General features: G+C 26.8%; 2 protein-coding genes across 3 annotated transcripts in view; one reads left to right on the top strand and one right to left on the bottom strand.

Annotated features, from left to right (window-relative positions):
• LOC112602417 (60S ribosomal protein L22-like) overlaps nt 1–20,847 on the top strand; it is a 44,127-nt gene that overhangs the window by 4,119 nt on the left and 19,161 nt on the right. The gene's annotated exons all lie outside the window — the stretch shown is intronic.
• On the bottom strand, nt 10,206–10,640 carry LOC112602432 (tigger transposable element-derived protein 6-like). The gene has a single exon (XM_025350504.1). The coding sequence runs from the start codon at nt 10,638–10,640 to the stop codon at nt 10,206–10,208; it is 435 nt and encodes a 144-aa protein (XP_025206289.1).

Below are 20,847 nucleotides of genomic sequence, written 5' to 3'. Positions count from 1 at the left end.
GACTTCATCAAACCATAGCTTTATAATTTACCTAAACAAAAATAAAATACGGTGATATGTAATAAAGCTCCTATTCATTATGTAAAAATAATGTAGATATTATTTTACGTAATAATTATATCATGGAGATTATAATTGTTATGATATGAGCAAGAATACAACAGACGTGGAGTTCCTGGTCAATTTTTTTTTTTTTTTAAGTTTCTATTATTCCACCGCATTATATATAATGTGAAAAAATATATGTGCGATATTATGCGTTCCAAAGAGTATAAATAATGAGCAGATATTTTTTACACTGTCTCAAGTCACTGTCGACTTAAGCTGTATACATCTGCAGTAGCTATCTCTGCCTCGCCACACTATTTCGAACTACATTTTTCAAGTCATTCGTGAACAGCTATATAATATCTGCTGCGGCGCATTAAATATGCAGCGGTGTAATGCTATCTAATAATATAATAATATTTTGGCCTCGTATAAAATCAGTATTCCGCTTGTTTATAAGTACTTTATTATATTATTCTATTCTATATAAAAAGAACGCAAAAAAAGAGTAATACATTACACACATTATAATATCATAACATTCATAACAATAATGATGATGATAGTAATATAGTTTAGTCGATGACATGATATTATTATACTCGTAATTTATTATTTATTACGTTCGAGCATGTTTGGATTGAGTATAGGTGGGTAAATATCGAAACTATAATTAGTATTAGTAGGTACGCGTCAAGTGACTATCGATCGACGAGGTAAATGTAAATTCCCACATGAGATATAGCAGATAAAAATTACCCGTGAGTACGCATACGTAAGTTCCTACACAAAAAAAAAAAATTATAACAATAATAAATTTCAGAAAAATGACGTCAAAAAATATCTATTATATTAATATATTTTTTAAATAAAACAAATAAAAATTAAATGCTTATGAATACATTTAAAAATGATCACTTTTATCATTTACAATTATAATTTTCTTTCTTAACTTTGGAAATATTATCATGTAAGTAAATAAAAAGTAACACCAATTTTAACGATGTTGGATTTACGTACATCGTGTTTTAAGCATTACAATCTGTCCCCGGTTATATGTATTTACACATTCAAAATATTTCTAAAATTAGAAAGTGAAAAATCAAAACTAACTAATCAATAATCGTCGCAATAATTTGTTTGTATTATAATATATTATTTCCACTAAAGCAAAACGGAAAACGATAGAAAGGTAGATTAATTTTAATCTGAGCAAAGTAGGGTTTAGTCGTTTAACATATTATATATTTTATAGCTTAAAAAAAAAACTGTTGTTTTTCTCTCTCTAATTTAATTATAAAAATATCTATATATTAATATATTATATTGTAGTACCCGCGTCTTATAAATTTATATAATATTATAGTTTAAGTACACTGCGACTCTTATAAGCACAATACATTTGTTTTCTCTCACATTTAAATGAATTTGACTAGATGTATAATTCATTAATACCATGTGATAAGTTCGTAATATAAATTGATTTGCTGCAACGTTTAAAATATTATTTGCACGACATTTTGTATTATTAATTTAGTTTGTATTTATTGTATGACATGTAATATTGATTAATTACACATTATACTTATATTACTATTACTGTGCGTAAATATATATACAAAAATATACGTATCGACTATTTAGGTGAGGTATCTAAAACTTATCAAAAAATGCTTTAAAATAACAAAAAAAAAACCCTAAAAAATCTTTTTAAATACGCTAATGATCTTAAAAAAGATTAATATTTTTCTTGTTTACACTCATTTATGCAAGCAATAGAAAAACGATGGTTTAGCTATAGGTTTTATTAAAAAAATCTTGTGTTAATTAGACTAACAATAATACAAAACAAAAATAATAAACTTAAGAGTACCTACACAATAAAATAACAATATATTAGAAATAAATTTGATCGCAAAGTATCTTTAACTGATCAATATTAGTTGGTATTTTTTTGGATCCTATCAATAAGACAACATATTCTGATAATTTCTGGAGATAGATAGACTTTATTACAATAATTTACCTATAGAGCAATTGACATTTAGTATGAATAAAAAGTACTTCAAAACCACTGAAAAAATAATATGAAAATAATATTTATTGATATAATATTTTAAATTTCCGAGTTTATATTAAAATATTTTAAATGTATAGATATATGCACTAAAAATTAATCAAATTACCTGAAAATTATAAAAAAAAAAGAATATAGAGAACAAATTTATAGGTACCTATATAGATCAAAAACAGTAAACGCTATATTTGTTATGATATTATTATAAACAAAAATTAGCTCTTGTAAAGAACTCAGAATAAATTTACGTTAATATTTCACTCTTTACATTTTTACATAATTTACCAATAAATTAATATAATAATATGATATACTTGTATTTTTAGTTGAATAAATTTTGCTTTTTATATACCGAATGAAAAATGCTTAAATATAATTAAAACAAAAACTATTTTTTATTATTTTTTTTTTTTACGTAGGTATATTATTCCGGCTATATTATAATTAACTTAACTATGCAATTTTTAAGGAGTTAATATAGGGAAGAAATTAATGCTATAAAATAATTAAAAAATAAAACTCAAGTTTCCTTGCTGATTCTATTAACATATTAATCTATTTACAAATTAATTATTATAATATACAATATAAACTTACAAAATTTTGATACTAAAATATTTTGCTAAAAATACAGTAAAATAAACAATGAAAAATCGGTAAATTATACCTTCTATTATATTATGCTGCGTGTGTCAGTAATGCATTATTTATAAGCTTGTATTATGGATGGCGTATTTATAAATTGTTATAAATGTTATAATATATATAAAATTATTTTTAACGTACTATGATATGTATTTATTTATTTATTTATTCATTTCTATACTTATAAACGGACGCGAGTCCTTACGATATTTTAAAGGCAAGTATGGTAGTGTGATAATACATGGTATGTGAAATATTATAAACAGTAAAAATGCAAAATGACATGGAATTACAAAATTAGAAACTAAAATAAATAAAATTGTAATGTTACATAAATATATGGAGAGAAACATAATATAAGGTAAATAATAACAATAAAGATTTAAAAATAAGTCGTGCTAAAAAAAATTAAAAGTAATAGAATTACCCGCAGCCATTAAGATGTTAGAGGGATTGTTTAGCTGTTTATAAGGGAGTATGTAATTTGCGACAAAAACAACCCAAAAAAAAAAAAAAAAATATATGTAATTTACGCCACATCTAAAAATTTATTTTGGTAATTTGCGCCACTTTTTAAATTTGTAATTTGCGACAAATAAAACTAAATAAAAAGGAATTGTGTAATCTGTGCCGTAAAGTACCTACTAAAATTGTAATTTGCGCCATTGTTCACCTTATTAAAATTGTAATTTGCGCCACTAATATTATAATAATATAAATAAATGTATATTGTATATAAGTAAAACAAACTCCATGTATATTAAATATATAAATTGTCGTTAAGTAATAAAACATATTATAAAAATCAGTCATATTAAACTCGTAATTAAAATTAATTTATATAAAAATCAAACTCCAAGCATATTAAATAATATATAAATTGTCGTTAAGCAAGAACTATTTTTGTAATATTACCTTTATTTTTATATTTATGACTTAATGATGATACTAAGGCTTTTCTGTCGATTTTGTTTTGTCTGTAGTCTTCATATATTTGTTTAAAAGTTTCCAACCGATTTTTATTTTAAGTAGAATTTCGTTTTTTAAGATGTTTACTTTTAATTTTAATCAATGTTTCTGTTTGAAATCCTTTTAGTACGTCCAAAAAGAGGTAAATAGTATGATGTGGGTGATAGAACTCAGAATTGAAACGAGAATGATATGATTCGCAAGCATTAGTAATGAGAGCTAGTGACGCGATGTTTGCAGCCCAAATTATTGGTGGAAATTTAGCTTTTTCACTGATGTATGTGTCAACTAAATAATCAGCATATTTTTTAAATCGTATGTCATTAGGAACCGATGTCATAAAATCTTCAATAAAACAGTCACTAACCTCGTTTGGAGAAATAAATGGCAAGCCAAGTGTATGGTTTAGCCACTTGCTTTCTTCTGTTTTATTATTTTGATATACATTGGATAGGCCTAATTCTTGAATTTTTTTATACCACGATTGAGTTAAGTGAAATCTGCAACCGAATATTTTAGTGTCATCCCAGACTTATCTCAATGCTACATGAATTGCTTCTTCAAAATCAGATATAAATAAATTTGGTTTTAGAGAAAGTTCACGTACATTACACAAACGTATGATATGTTTAAATAAATTTACGTAAGTTAAAATTTTTTTGTCTGGAAGTAATGCAAATAAAAGTGGTATATAATGATCATTGCATAAACCATGCAAAAAAAACAATTGCGTAAATAACTTGGGACAGCATTCAAAAGTTCCATTCATGTATATAACTTCAGATTGGCATAGAACTTTTAAATTTGTCTCACATGAAAATATTAATATATAATAGTCCGGATCATTGATTAATAAAAATTGCTCATTGAGGTCCGTTTTAAAATTCAAATTATTTAAACTCTTTTGCAATTCTTCCATTGTTTTTGGTAATAGTGGCACCATTTGTCTTCGTGCGTTATAAATATTTCGTTGAAATAATATATCATCGGTAGTAATAGTTTGTAAATTAGATATATTTTTAGAAATTTCTGTTCGTAATATCTTACTTGGTTTAGTATACAGATTTTCTATAGCTTTTCTCTTACATCCATTTGAATACATTTTTCTATCTATACTTGGTTGATCATGCCCGTTATGTTCATTTACAATTTCAACTATTTGTAAAATGTTTTCTAAGGAAATATACACTTTTGCAGTGCAAGTTCTGACAGTGCAACGCCATCGTAATGAACAATTTTTCGATTCATGAACTTTTCGATACGTAAAATTTTTATATAATAATAAATCTTTATCTCTGATACTTTTAATAATTTCACCAATATTTGTATCCATTACTTATACTTTTATATACCTAATAGTGAAAAATTTTAAAATGTGAAAATAATATGAACGCACACGCGGTTTATATCGGACTAACTGTAAATTATATTACTGTTACTTATTATATTGCTATTCAATATTGTTCGATGTCTTACTTAACATTACATTGATAATTTTCAATAATAAATAAGATAATCAGAGATCGATTATGAAGATTATTGAGACGATATGTGAGTATGTGACACGCGTCGGTACGTATATTGTATATCCTTTGCAATATCACTAAATTTATCTGCTGGTAGATTCCAACTACTATTAAAGTTGAAAGTGTGACGCAAATTACATATTATTCCATTTCGATTTCTTTAGTGGCGCAAAATACATGTTATATTTTTATATTTTGGCGCAAATTACATATGTACTTAAATGTACCTATTTATGGCTCAAATTACAAATAATAAAAGTGGCGCAAAATACCATCTCCCATTTATAATATAGTTCGTTTTATAATGGATAGGGTAGAACTGCTTCTTGTACTAAGATAATTTACTAAGCTATCGAACGATTGAAAACACTTAAAATTAACAAAAAACTTACCCCTAACCCAAAAAAAAACCAAAAAACAATACGATTAAAAATGAATTTACGTGCAACGTTGCCATATCATTTATTTGGCTTTTGAAAAATTCCGTTTACAAAAAATAAATATTCTTTAAAAAAGTCATAAATTAATAATTATTATAATCATATACAAATAAGCACCTAATAATATGTAATATATAATATGAATAAAAATTAAAAATATGTAAAACTTATAAAATTATAAAATATATATTTATAAAAATGAAATAAATATAATATTTTGTAATGATAACTTAATTACCTATATATCAGTTATAGCGGGATAGCGTAAGCCAACATACTCTAAATAGACTAAATATTTTAATAAATTATTAGAACTCTTATTTCCCACATACCACATATATTTATTATGAATATTAAGTACTTTATCCTTTTGATTTTTTGGCATTTATTTATTTTATTTTTTTTACTCTGTATCGTAGCTATTTTCAATATTGTTTCTGATTGAGTTTCAATTAGAACTTTAATAACTATATATATATATATATATATTGTTGAATGAGAGCTGTAAAATTGACTATTATATCATTCTCTCGTATCTTATTTATATCTAAGTTACTATTAATATCCAACTAATCCGATAAAATTCCAATAAATTTCAACAGATTATTTTGCTCATATTATCGATTGATTACATTTGGCAACATTGGAAAAAATAAAAAACTCGAGCGTTCTCAAGCATGTTACCAAAAATAATATTCTCAATCGTACCGTTCTCAATTGTGTTTTACCGATTTACTTTAAGACGAATAAAGGAAAGGAGCTTATCATAATCGATATTGCCTAATAGTAAATTATGCAAAAATTTAGATACTTATACCTTGCACAATGTCTAAGCAGAGAAAGATTGATAAATTATAATTTGTATCGTAAGAGCCACGAGGGGACTTTTTAAGTGTTAAAGGTTAAAGTTGAAAGAGATAATTCGAAGAAAATTATTCTGAATTGATTCGATCGCTTCTATTTGCTTTAAAGTATTATTAGTCCAAATTAATGAGCAATATTTTAAGTTAAAGCAGACAAGAGCACAAAATACAATTTTTAGAGATAGAGGATCTCTAAATGATCCACAAGTACGTTTAATAAAACCTAGGTTACGCATTGCCTTATTTTTTATCATCCAGTATGGGCTAAAAAAATTTAATTTAAAATCAAAGATTACGCCTAGATCCTTAAAATGATCTAAGAGTTCAATATTTAAATAAGAAATAGAGTAAATATAGTTAATATAATTTTTTATTTAACTATAGTGCATAAATTTACATTTATCAATATTTAATGACAATCGGTTAACTGAGCACCATGAGTGAATGTTATTTAAATCGCTTTGTAACCAATTCGCGTCCTGTTGATAATTAATTATTTTACGGGTTTGAGGTCATTGGCAAAAAGAAAAACATGAGAACTTTTTATAACATTAGGGATGTCATCAATTAAAATATTAAATAGTAAAGTAGAGAGATGACCGCCTTGAAGCACACCAGATAGTACATTAAATTTATCAGATTTAAAATTCATGTGTTTAACTGGTATGAAACCAAGAAAATAATATATCAAAAAATCCGAACAATTTTAATTTTTTGAATAATATTTCATGGTTCACACAATCAAACCCTTTAGACATATCAGTAGAGATGATATTAGTTTGCGAGTAAGCCTTGAAAGTTTCGAGTATTAATTGTTTAGTGATTGCTAGATTTCAATCAGCTGATCGTTTAGGTCTAAAACCACATTGATGATGAGCGAGAAATAAAGAGCATTAATTATTAATTTAAATAGAAGATCTTTTAGAAAGATCTTCTTTAAATTAAACTATGTAAGTTATATTATTGATACTTACCTACATAGTAACTGTTGCATATTCGACATGTATGTATACCACACGTTGTGTTTATATTAATGATAATTATAAATACATTTGTGTTATATTTCATACTAATACTACACAACAGTAACATACGCTATAGTTTTTTTTTTTTTTTTTTTTTATTTAAATAAAGGCTTCAAATTCAAAGTTTATTAGCCTACAATGATTTACGTTTTATACATTTTTTTTTTTAAATTTAATTTGAACATTATAAATAAATAAATTTAGATTTCCGTTGTTGCTCCAGGTGTTGAGATGGTGTTACAAGCTCGTTGTGAGGTCAGCTCTTTTGATGAAATCCACGATTTTTGATTCTTGTCCGGGGCCGAGTGATTCTTTGAGTGAGGTGGTGTTGATATTCGATTCCGTGCGCGCGTGTTGGTAAGTCGGGCATTCAAGAAATATGTGTTTCACTGAGAGTGCGCAGAGACATGTTTCGCACACGGGTTCAGGTTCCTTGCGCATCAGGTGTGAATGAGTCAGTCGCGTATGTCCGATGCGTACTCTGGTGATCATTGTTTCCTCGTGTCGTGTGAGGTTGATTGGGGGGGTTTGCCATTTTTTTGTATATGTCTTTATTTGATTTAGTTTGTTGTTGGTTTGTTTTTCCCATCGAGTCTGCCACAGGGAATGGAATTTGGTTTTAAGGGTGTGGATAACGTCTTCGTATGTTACGTGTGGATATATTTTTGTATCTGGAGATCTAACTGCTTTCATTGCCAATTCATCTGCAAGTTCATTTCCAGGAATGCCTACGTGGGATGGGATCCACATGAGTTTTATGATTTTGTTGGTTGCGAGGATTATATTTTGGATGCTTCGGGCGAGATTACATTTTGTGTGTATGTTGGCTATTGACGTAATTGCGCTCATAGAGTCGCTCAGGATGAGGATTTACGCTATAGTTTATATACGATATTTAATATAATTATTGGGATGAAGAAAAGCTTTAGTTAGTTGTATAGAAAAAAATTATGTAACTCGTACGATACTACTTCATATTTTATATGAAACGAATAAGTTCATAAACTCATATATAGCCCGAATGATATCAAGCTTTTGAACTAAGTAAATATAGTACGTTAGCTTTCCAGTGTGTACATTATATCACGATCGTCTTTTATACTGCATAGTATATAATAATGACGCCTTTTATTTTTAGATATAAAATTTAATTAGTTCTGTTTCGATAGTAGATACAAAACGTATTATCATAACATTCATAACCTATAAATTATGATATGATTTGTGTAATAATTATAATTCGTACTTATGTAGCCATGTAAGTATTCTATATTACTGTCACATTTTTATAAGCAAATAACCATTTATATATTTTACTATGGTATAAATAATTATAGTAGTGACAACTGGCAACAGATGACATTACACACGCATATTATTATATTCAATTGCATAATAATCAAGATAAAATATGTATTCTACTAAAAAATGTTTAGGATTATTATTAAATATATTTATACAGGTAAACGCTTTAAATATTTAATTGTGCAGTGTACAAAAGTTTCAAACAAAGTATGTTTTTTGTTTGCTTATCTATATAAAATATAGTATGTAGCCTTTCTTTAGCTGTCTGCCTACATTAGCCGTTTTTAAAATATATATAATAATTATACTCTGTGAAACGTTTTATCATATTAACGAAATCAACATTGTTCATTCATATAATATTAACTGTTTAATATATTACTTGTATATTATACATATTTTTTATATGATAATATTTATATACATATAGTATATTATAAGTAGATCCTAGACTAACCACGCCTGTTATAATAATAGTAGTTTTAAAATCTATTAAGATAGTGTGGATACTGGTCGATGGACGGAAACTAAATAAATGTATAATATTGTAAGTAATGTTAAGCATTTTTGTATTGTAGCTCTAAATAAATGTGTAAAAATGTAAGACTTTATAAAATGTATAATAATATGTATTAAGATGTTTTTTGTTTTTTAATTTTTATAACATTTTTAATCAGTAAATGTATACGAGGAGTAAAGACCAAACGTATACATATACAGTCGAGTCGCGATAACTCGAAGTTGAAGGGGGATAAAAATACACTTCGAAATACGTATTATTCGAGATATATAACTTGAATTTATCAAAATTAAATCAAAACTTCGAGTTATGTAATAAAATATAATAAAATATAAAAATTATAAAAATTTATGATAAATATATGTAAATAAATGTTGTATAACATAACTAAAATAGATACAATGGTATTATAAGTATATGTACATATGTATTATTTATTAGATACAGTAGAAAAATAATTTGTAATTAATTTTTGGGTTTTCGGCTGTTTATTGACAAAATCTTCTAATTTTCCTATGGCTTTGAATATAGAAGTATCCACACCTGCGACGGATTCAATAAACTGCCTAACAGTGTGTAGTGATGATATTGCTTGGTTCGCCGTTATCATATCTAAAGTTCTTTCAGGCTCATCATTTTCATCATTTTCGGAATCACTGTTTGATATATTGATACCCATGATTTCGTTATCAGTTAATAGTCCAGTGACTTCAACATTTTCATCGATTGTAGCATACGATTGAAATGTAGTCTGATGATCGATATTAAACTTATCTGCTACAATTTGCTAATCATATCCACCATCATCATCATCATTGTTTTCTAAACATATATCACCATCACACTGCTCTTCATCAAAATAAAATCCAGCTTTTTTGAAACAATTGATAATTGTATTCGGTTGTACATTACGCCATACTTTTTCACACATGCGCATAGATTGTAATAAATTTATTGAGCATGGTCTGCCTTCATCAATATCGTAAACAATTTTTCGAATAATTTCTTTGCGGTATAATGTTTTGAAATTTTGTATTATTCCCTGATCTATTGGTTGTAGTTTAAATGTAGTATTTGGAGGCAAAAATTCGATTCTTACAGATTTTAAATTAATAGTACAATGAGCTGTACAATTATCAATAAATAATAAAACATTTCTTTGATTTAGTCGCATTTTTTGATCAAATTTCACAAGCCAACTTTTAAATAAATCACCATTCATCCATGCCTTTTTGTTTGACTCATAATCTAATGGAAAACTCTTAACTCCTTTAAAACATCGTGGTTTTTTGATTTCCCAATTATAAGTGGCTTAATTTTTTCGGAACCTAACATATTTGATCCTAAAAGAATTGTTATCCGTTCCTTACTTTGTTTGCCACCCGAACAAGTTTCCCCTTTCAATATAAAAGTACGATCGGGTAGGCATTTAAAAAACAATGCTGTCTCATCCACATTAAATATATCGTCGGGAGAATATTCTTTTATGATGTTTGATGACTTTCCTAACCATTCATTACATAAAGAGTCATTTACAGAAGCACTTTCGCCACATATTTTACGAAAAATTATGTTATGATTTAATATTATTTAATATTATTTAATATTATTTTTCCAATTCCCTAGCCAGCCTTGACTTGCTTTAAAATTAGAATAACCAAATTGAGTTGCAAAATATTCTGCTTTTTCTTTTAGTATTGGTCCACTTATAGGTATATTTTTATCTCTACATTGAGTAAACCATTTGAATAAACATACCTCTACATTTGGATATTCGGCTGGTTTTGACCTTTTATTATCACCTTTATTGTCTTCAAATTTTTTTAAAATATCCGCCTTATTTTTTAAAAATATTGACAGCGTATTTGGTGGAATATTAAATTCTTTCGCGATGTCTTGTTTTTTCCGGTTACCTTTTTCCACCAATTGTATCACATACACTTTGTCAGCTATAGTTAAATGATTTAATTTTCGTTTTTGAGACATATTTAAAAACATACAAAAATACGCACAATCGACACGACACGATCGAATGATACTAACATTATTAACCATACATACTTACTGTTATTGTGAATGTGCTAATAATCAGTTTCTATATCTACTCATTTTATCTTAAAGTAGATAAAACAAAATATTACGAAATACCCAGATACCCATATATCACAGATATAAATAATATACTTCGACTAAGCTATTCATTACAATTTTATATTCGAGTTAACAAAATTTATAATACATTGAGTGTTATGAGAATTTCTAGGGGAATAAAAAAAAAATCGAGTTGTCAAGTTTTTCGAGTTATCGCGACTTGACTGTATATATATATATGTATTAATTTTAGACAACCAACCGAACGACCAATTGGTATCGCCAAAATCATTTATCGAGAGCTAAAACCACCTAAAATAAATATAACAAAAACATTAGAAGAATTAAGATGGTTATGTGATACAGCAGCAAAAGTGAGCGTAGAGTTCACTAAAAACAACTCGGAAATTGATAAAAACGCCTGAGCACAATTTTGGATTCAAATAGTCAATCGAACTCGTACCTAGTACTAAGACAGAGTGAGGCGTTAACAATTGATTAGAGTTCAATCTTTTAACAAAATAAAAACTTTTATGTAATTGATAAATTTACATAGACATATATAAAATATTATGTTTTTATTTTTTTATTTTTTTTTTTTGATTAATTTCGTTAAATTTAATTATTGTATATCGCTGAGTGTATTCCTAAATACATTATACTATCGTTCAATTGTGTTTTTTAAAATAACAAATCCAAATAACGGTCATCTGAAAGTAATTATAAGATAAACCAATGCGATGCGTTTCAATCTCGCCATTATCGGCATGTGTTCTCGTTCAAAAAATCATATTAAATCAGATTTTCGACTTAGAGTTTTGAAAGTAGTACGATTGGCATTCCTAAGTACTTTTACTATTGTGCTGGTGTATTTTAAAAAGCTAAAAATCAATATAACGGTCATCCGGCATTTAAATAAATGATTTACCGCCGATTTTAAGTAAAAGATTTTTTGTTTCCGTTATAAGTCTTAGACACCGCGATTTTTTATACTTAACTCTAATATTAATACACTGTATAGCTGACATGTGTAAAAACTTACCAATATTCTTTATATAACGATGGTATAAAAATTGGAGTTTTGGTGAGTGTTCGAAGCAGACAACATTACTAATAGAAATATGTGTACCTTATACCCCCCCCCCCCACCCAAGATAGCATATTATTTTCGTAAATCATCGTTAGTCTTTTTAGAAAATTATATAAAATCAGGTTTTTTACTTAGAGTTTTGAAAATGGTATGAGTGTATTCCTATGTACTTCCTATTATCATCCAATTGTGTTTTTAAAACAACAAGTTCAAATAACGGTCATCCGGAACTAATTATAAAATTTACCAATGCAATGTGTTGCAACCTCGCGCTTAACCGTATATGCTGTTCAAAAAATCATATAAAATCAGGTTTTCTACTTAGAGTTTTGAAAATGGTAGTATAATATTGCACTCACATGATCGATATAATTTCATATTATAAACAAAACTTACAGAACACATAATAGCAACATTTTATAAAGCATTTATGTATTAATGTATTCATACAATAATACATATGTGTAACAATTGAAATCCGGTAGAATTATTCTTCTATATCTAATATATATATATATTACTACAACGCCTCTACGAGTAATGAAGAACTGCCCAAAAAAGTAAAATTGCATATAAAAAAAAAAAATTTAATAACAATCATTATTTATATCAATGAAAATATCATATAGTGTATTAAACATTTTTTTTTTTTTTTTTTTAAGATAAATATTTTAAAGTATAATAAAATTTTTAAATTGTAGACACTCTCGGTTAACGAAATTTTATCCATTATTTGGACTTGCTTACTATTCAGAGAAGATAAATGTTTGAAATTCATAAAAAGTAAATGTGTTAAATGAAAACACAACACATGTGCTATGTTAAATTAAATCATACATAATTGAATGTAAAATCGGTATGTAAATGGTATAGCATTTAAATTGAAATACCCTCCAAAAATATTAATGCGCGTTGAGCCGTTTACACCTATTTTTAATCTCACCAAGAGTTAATTCAATTTGACTATGATCACGAATTAAATATTTAATGTGCATTAAATATTCGTTATAACGCACATTGCTTCCTAATTAAGTTAATACGCATTAACGCAGAACGCTAAATGTATAAACGTAGAGGTGAGTACCTACTACCTAGTACTAACTTATTTATTATGATAAATAATCGCGGGTCCAAACCGAAAACAATTTTATCAGATAAATCATTGTAATTCAGAGATTTACTTTGTACTAGTATAAAATATAAGAGTTGATTGCCGCTCCAAGTTTGAGTTTTGGGAAGGAGCTTCCAAAAAAAAAGAAAAAATACATTCCTAAGAGTTCACTAAAAGCTCAGAATCAGAAATTCTCGGAAATACTAAAAAAATGTCAAAAATGTTCCTTATTATTTTATTATTTTTATTATTGTAGACAGTCACGTATTTTGTGTATGTATTTTTTATTTTTTTAGAAAAAAATGTCCTTTTAAAATATTTATATTTTATTCAAATGTTAACTAAACAACTAAAAACTATACAACATAAGTTAATGAAATACGAATATAATATGTACAACTTGAAAATAAATTTTAAGCTTATTAATAAGGTAAGTGTAATACCTAATATAAGAATGATGATCAGACATACGCTTTTTTTCATAACCTTATTATTGATTTATATTTATTTTTATAGTTTGATTTAATGCATATAGTTACAACAACCATAGTTAAATAACCTTATTGAAGTTAAATCGGTAGGAAACATGTTAATAAATATTTATAAGTGAAGTTTTATTGTTTTAATAATCATGCATTGAAATATTTTATACATTTTCAATGTGTTAAGTTTCAAAGTATTTTTATCATAAAAAAACACCCTTCAGATAATAAAATTATAATTTAAAATAATTTATTTTTATAGTCAATAATAGAAATAAGTAATAAGAAAAAAACAATTTGTATAGATGGAGATCATCTATGGGCGAAATAGGTAAAATAGTATAATCATTTTCCAATTCTCTCGAGGGATTGTTATTAGTTATTATGATAAAGGAATACTTGGACATTATAAATAATAAGGCGCCTATATAATATTCATGAAAATTGTATTTATATATTTTTAAATAATTTATTGTCTTGAATATCTATATGTATAATATTAAAAATAGATTTGCTATCAAAGGTAATATTGACTGGTCGATTTATCAAATAAGATAATCACTCAGTATACGTTTAGTTTTAAATTTAAATATTATAATAATCATTTTTTTACTTCTCAGCAGAATGAATAGTTTCAAAAAAATAAAATTCATGAAATTTAAAAATCTTACATACGAATAGATATGTGATAAATCGTATAGCGATTTTAATTCTAATAGTAACAACTTTATTATGCACCGATTTTCTAAATTTCAAACGCGAAATGGAAAATAAATAGATACAACACAATCAAATTTACAAACTTATCAAGATCGAGGCATAATTTTAAATGAACTGATTGTCTTACTTGAATTAAAATTAAAAGAAAACAACAAAATTAATAAACCGTGGCTCCGAAAAATCCTTTTATATTTTACAAAATCTCCCCTCTATCAGCAAGTTAATGTTACTAAGTCTAATCAAATTTGAAAAATGGACGCAATCTCAATCAAATGAAAAAATGCAATCATCAACCACATTTAAAAAAAAAAAAAAAAAAAAAAAATCAAAGCGGTTTCAAACCTAACCGACCAATATCAGTACTCTGCAGCATAAAAATGTATTAAAAAAAAAAATCATCTACAATAAACTAAATTGGTATGTAAATCGACATAAATTGCTTTCGCCGTTTTAACGCGATGTCTGCAGAAAGCACACCATTTGACTACTGACTGCTGCGTAAAAATTGACACTCTTGCCAACAAACAACAAAATAAGCCTCGATTTGTAGAAAGCATTTAATGACAACTTGCTAGCTATAACCTTTGCAGTTGATGTTTAAAAAAAAATCCATGTCCGGTAATATTAATAATAATATATATATATATATTATATATATATAAATAATTTATACCGGTGATTATCCTTTGCACCTCAACTCTATAGGTCAGCTATGCTGCTGTAATCAATTTTCGTTTAACACAGACTTGGCCGTGTCAACGTGTCCTTCCATTCATTAGCGACGTATCGTATAATATTACTATTATAATATAATAATGTATGTCGGCAGCTACAGTAATACCTATATACTGCCTATTATATTATTATACTGCATAATGTGTTATATTGTTTGCGTCAGTCGACTATGTTTGAACGTTAATGCATTTCGCTGTATAATAATCGAGTCCCTATACCTGAACGCGAAAAAATAATATACTAATTAAGTCACGGGTACAAACGGGACATATACTAATTGAGTTAAGATTAGGAAACTAATAGCATACAAATTGAGCCTGAAGATTATTTTGAGTAAAATATTAAATCAACCGTGTTCAGAGTCCAAACAAAGCAGAAATTATGCCGCTCAGCCGTGTCGCGCGTCAAAAGCCGCTCTAGATGGATATACCTATATATACGTATCATTCATATCATTTTTATGACTTTCGTTAGATAATATAGTAACATATTGTACTATAGGCCGGGAATTTTAGATTTTATTTCTATCATTGCTAGCATAATAATTACCGTCTACCGAATCATCATAGAAGACTAAGTGATATTGTTCATAACATTTTTATAACTTTCATCAGATAACATAATAACATATTTTTTAGGCTAGACATTTTTTTCATTATATTATACACTCGAGTTTACGAGATAAACCAAGTATCATGGATGAAATTATACTAAGTGAAAGAAATAAAACTATATTTTTAATCGACGGATACAAATCTCGTTTCCTTAAGCATTTATCGAAAAATTACTTATACTGGACTTGTTGCGAAAAATAACTGCAAGTCATTTTTTTAAATTAAATTAATTTAATACTATAGTTGAAAAATCTGTAAACCATATCCATGAACAACAGAGTGAATCTTTAATAAATAGACAGAAAATTATTCATAGAGGTCTCAAAAAGAATGATACAAATACATTAAATACTTATGACTTACAATTAATTCGGAAAAATAAACATCATGCTAGAATATCAATAATGCCTAAATTACCAAAATCCTTAGCAAAATTACATGCAGCTCTTATTGATTTGAACCATAAGACAAAGACGAATCATTTATATTGATTAATGACATAACTAAAAATATAATAATATTTTCATGTGCCATCAATTTAAAATTTTTAATTATGTGTGATACAATTTATATTGACGGGACTTTTAAAAGCTTCCCGATACAATTTACTTAACTGTTTACTATCCACGGAATGAAAAATAAAAATTGCATACCTTTGATAATTTTTTTACTTTTAAACAAGGCTTCAACCACGTATGAAGCTTCTTTTCAATTAATCATTTCTGAATGTCTAATACTTAATTTATGTTTTAATCCTAAAACTGTATGTTGAATGTACAATGCGAAACGAATGTAAAAATTAGAAGTGTTCATATAATAATTAATAGAGAAAATTATATAAAAGAAAAAGAAATCGGACATCAAATGCAGCTGTTGCAATCAAACACAATAACTAAATTTAAATATATGCAATGCTTATCCTATAAATTTTTACCAATATAAACAATGTTATTTTATCATTATCTATATTTATTTAAGTATACACCAATTATTCATATTATATTATACTCCTACATTATTATGTAGTTTTATTATAAAATAAAAAAGTAAAAAAAAAAATTTTTAATCATACCTGTAGATTTTATTGTTACAGGCAGTCTCAGTCTGTAAATATGGGAAAGAAAATGTTTTTTTTTTTTTTTAATTTGACGGGACTCAGTTAGTATTAAAACATGGACTCAATTAATATTATACCTACAATTTCACTGAACTCAATTGGTATAAACCCTAAAACAAGCCGGAATTCAATTCGTCATAAAAGGTTATACTGGGACTGAGTTCGTATGCAGCTATGCGTTTCGATTAGCGCCGATGAGGCTTTTACGTCGTTCGGCAATAAAAATAACATTATAATATTACGCCAATCAGTGACGGCGTATACCATGATCGGAGATTCGATTGAATTTTAGGGGGCACAAAGAAATCTTCATGCACGATACGGAGTCAATGCCGAACGGCGTGAAGGTTCGTGGTATAAACATGCTTTAACATAAAACCAATATAAATGTTTTGAAAACTTCTTCGAATATAATTTACGTATAAGTTTCAAATATCCCTAAAAATGTATTTTTTCAAATGTTTTCAGTACTCCCCCCCCCCCCCCCGTCCGTGACTATCACTTATCGCCGTTTGGTTCACGCGCATAATACAGCGAGATTTAATTTTACGCGTTCGGAACAATCCGTGTTACCTATACTGTTATTTTTGTCACTAGTAAATTGACGACCCATATTGTATCTATAACTTAGAAGGTAAGAATATCATTCAGATCCTTCAATAGGATTTTTTTGGTATTTTAAGTTCAAGTTCTCGCGAATAATATATTTGAATTACAGCAAAATAACTAAAATCATTATTTTTCATTTAAATGTTTATTTCGTCCAAAATTGAACTTAAAATTTCTATAAATAAAAAAAATACTTATACATTTTTTAAATTTTTGATTTTATTTATCTCAGTATGAATTCATTATGAAGAATTTTGTATTAATTTTCTAAGGTATTTTTGACCGAGTGAAATATTTTTTTATCGACATTTATAGAAACACGAATGATAATTTCAAACGTCCTTGTATAGCAAATGCTAACTCATATATTAATTTATTTTCATGAAGGAATTGAATACTATACATATTCGGAATGCTATTTTAAGAGTATTTCTTCCAATTATTTTTTAAAGTATTTTACCCAAGTCTGGTATAAGTGGTATGGTTAAATATTTTATTAGTCAGTTGATCTACTCTTATATAACAAGTATAAATCGTGAGTATCCCCTAATAAGCTACAGTAGTCACTCTATGATTCGAAATTCAGGGGATCTAGTTAAAAATACAATTTATAGAGGATTTTTGATTGTTCGAGGGAAAAAAAATTGATTCAAATTAAAGAGAAGTGAAAAATTATTGTATGTATGTACATATTACATTTATTTATCATACATATTATTATATTTTACATATTAAAGAAATCTGTTATTTTTTTTTGTGATAAATTGTTGGCCACAATTTGGTCCATAGCGTTGTCTAATTTATTGATAGCATTGAAAATTGTATTCCATCTTTTTTTATCCATTTCACGTTGCTCAAAAAATTAACGTAATTTTAATAAAAGTTTAGATTAGGTAGGTAAAGTACTATAATGTTTATAAGCTACGATAAAATGTATCATTTATTAAAAATAATAGTGGTAATTGTTTACTAACACGTAAGGAAAGTAAGACAATTTGTAAGCGCTCCTCTCCCCCTTTCCTAACAAAAACCCTGAGTGAACGCCTGCAATATTGTTATCATCGCGAGAACCATCAACCAATTCGTACAATTAATTTTGAACCAGGAACAAATTCTGTATTTCCTATTATACGGTGATAATAATAATTAATATTATCTAGGTACATTATAATATTCATTCTGATAAAATTATTAGGGCTAAGTGATTATCAAAATATATATATTACCTAGGTATATAATAGATATAAGGTGAATTCCTGTCGTTTTTATAAAAATACTCGTCGGTGCCGCCGCGGCTGACAGTTGTTTCTGAAATGCCTAACAATGATAATAATAATGATAATATTCTCATCGCGAGTCTATAACGATGATACTCGTGATTGATATACCACACGCCACACTGGCGATGATTATACGGTTTTCTTTGCTTCGATTTATCAACCGTACGTCATCTTTTTGTGTTTCCGACATCGCTCATTTTAGCATCGACTTTTAGTGGGTAAATTATATTCCTTTTGTATCCACATCACCTCCACTGCCGCGCACCACCGTTTCGTGTATTGTTCAGCAGACCTTTCCACTGATCGTGTGCACCTCCTAACCTCGGCGCTTTTAATAATACATTATTATATTATTCCGTCTTGGTAACAAATCTCGCCATAACACAATATTGTATGATACACGCCGAAGTCGCAACGAGTGGTAACACATAAAAATATTCCCGAACTGCGACGTTCTCGAAGTATTTAATATTTCACCATAAGTTATCTCGCGTAAATATTAATTCAGATTTAATAAACTTCTACTTCAAAATTTTTGATTATAAGCAGGTATAGTGATCTCGCATTTTATCTCAAATCAAGTGTATCGATCATTATTTTTATCTCGGTGACGTATGTCGCGAACAAACTTTCTTTAATTTACCAACATTGAAATATGAATTTTTGAATTGTTTATTTTTTTCCGGAAAATTTTAGTATAATAAGTAGGGCTGTGAATTTGCAGGAAAGTGCATTTTTTTGGTAATTTTGAATCGTAGCTTTGTAAGTACACAATTTGACTTATGTAACAATAAATCCATTTATGAAACTTTTATTTTGCATTTTTTAACGTTTTTTAGTGAAATTTTAAGGTCATATTTTCCTTTTTAGTTCATTTTCCGGTATTTTTAATTAAATTCCGTCAATTAACAACTTTAAAAACCTAATTATTAACAGAATAAATACATAATAAATTTAAAAAAATGTTTCAAATCAATAACATTACACAAAATTCAAATTAAATCAACATTCTTTTTTTTTCTTAAATAAACACATTTTTATCCATGTAAAATGTAATGCACTAATACCTTATAATTTCAATATAAATATAAAAATTAATCAAAAACCATTTTAAATGTATTTTATACTATAATTTTTTTCCATTTTAAGTGCATATTTTATTGCATTTTTTTGACATTTTGAATGCATTTTAAAGGTTTTTTAAAGCATTAAATTCACAGCCCTAATAATAAGTTATACTTATTATATTATAATATTATATAAATGTATTTTTAAATGCGGTAACTGTTTACATAAAATGTTATCACTTAGTTACACTTAATTTAAATAATTAAAAATAATATACTAAATAATATTTTCGCATTGTTATTGTTTATCGTGATTAACCAATCTACAAATTTGAATATGATAGAAAATTGACAATTGTTGGTACTTTTGAGAGATCAAAAAATTGAACATTTTCGGTAATTTTAAAAATAATCACAAAAAATTAAGAAACAACGGAAATTTTGGACAAAATCGATTTGACAGATTATTTTGTACAAGCTTGTACATAGATCACTATATATTTAAGGTCTAAC

This window comes from Melanaphis sacchari, unplaced genomic scaffold (assembly GCF_002803265.2).
Source record: "Melanaphis sacchari strain LSU unplaced genomic scaffold, SCAv2.0 Contig88_pilon_pilon, whole genome shotgun sequence".
NCBI lineage: Eukaryota > Metazoa > Arthropoda > Insecta > Hemiptera > Aphididae > Melanaphis > Melanaphis sacchari.
This window is presented reverse-complemented; position numbering and strand designations above follow the sequence as displayed.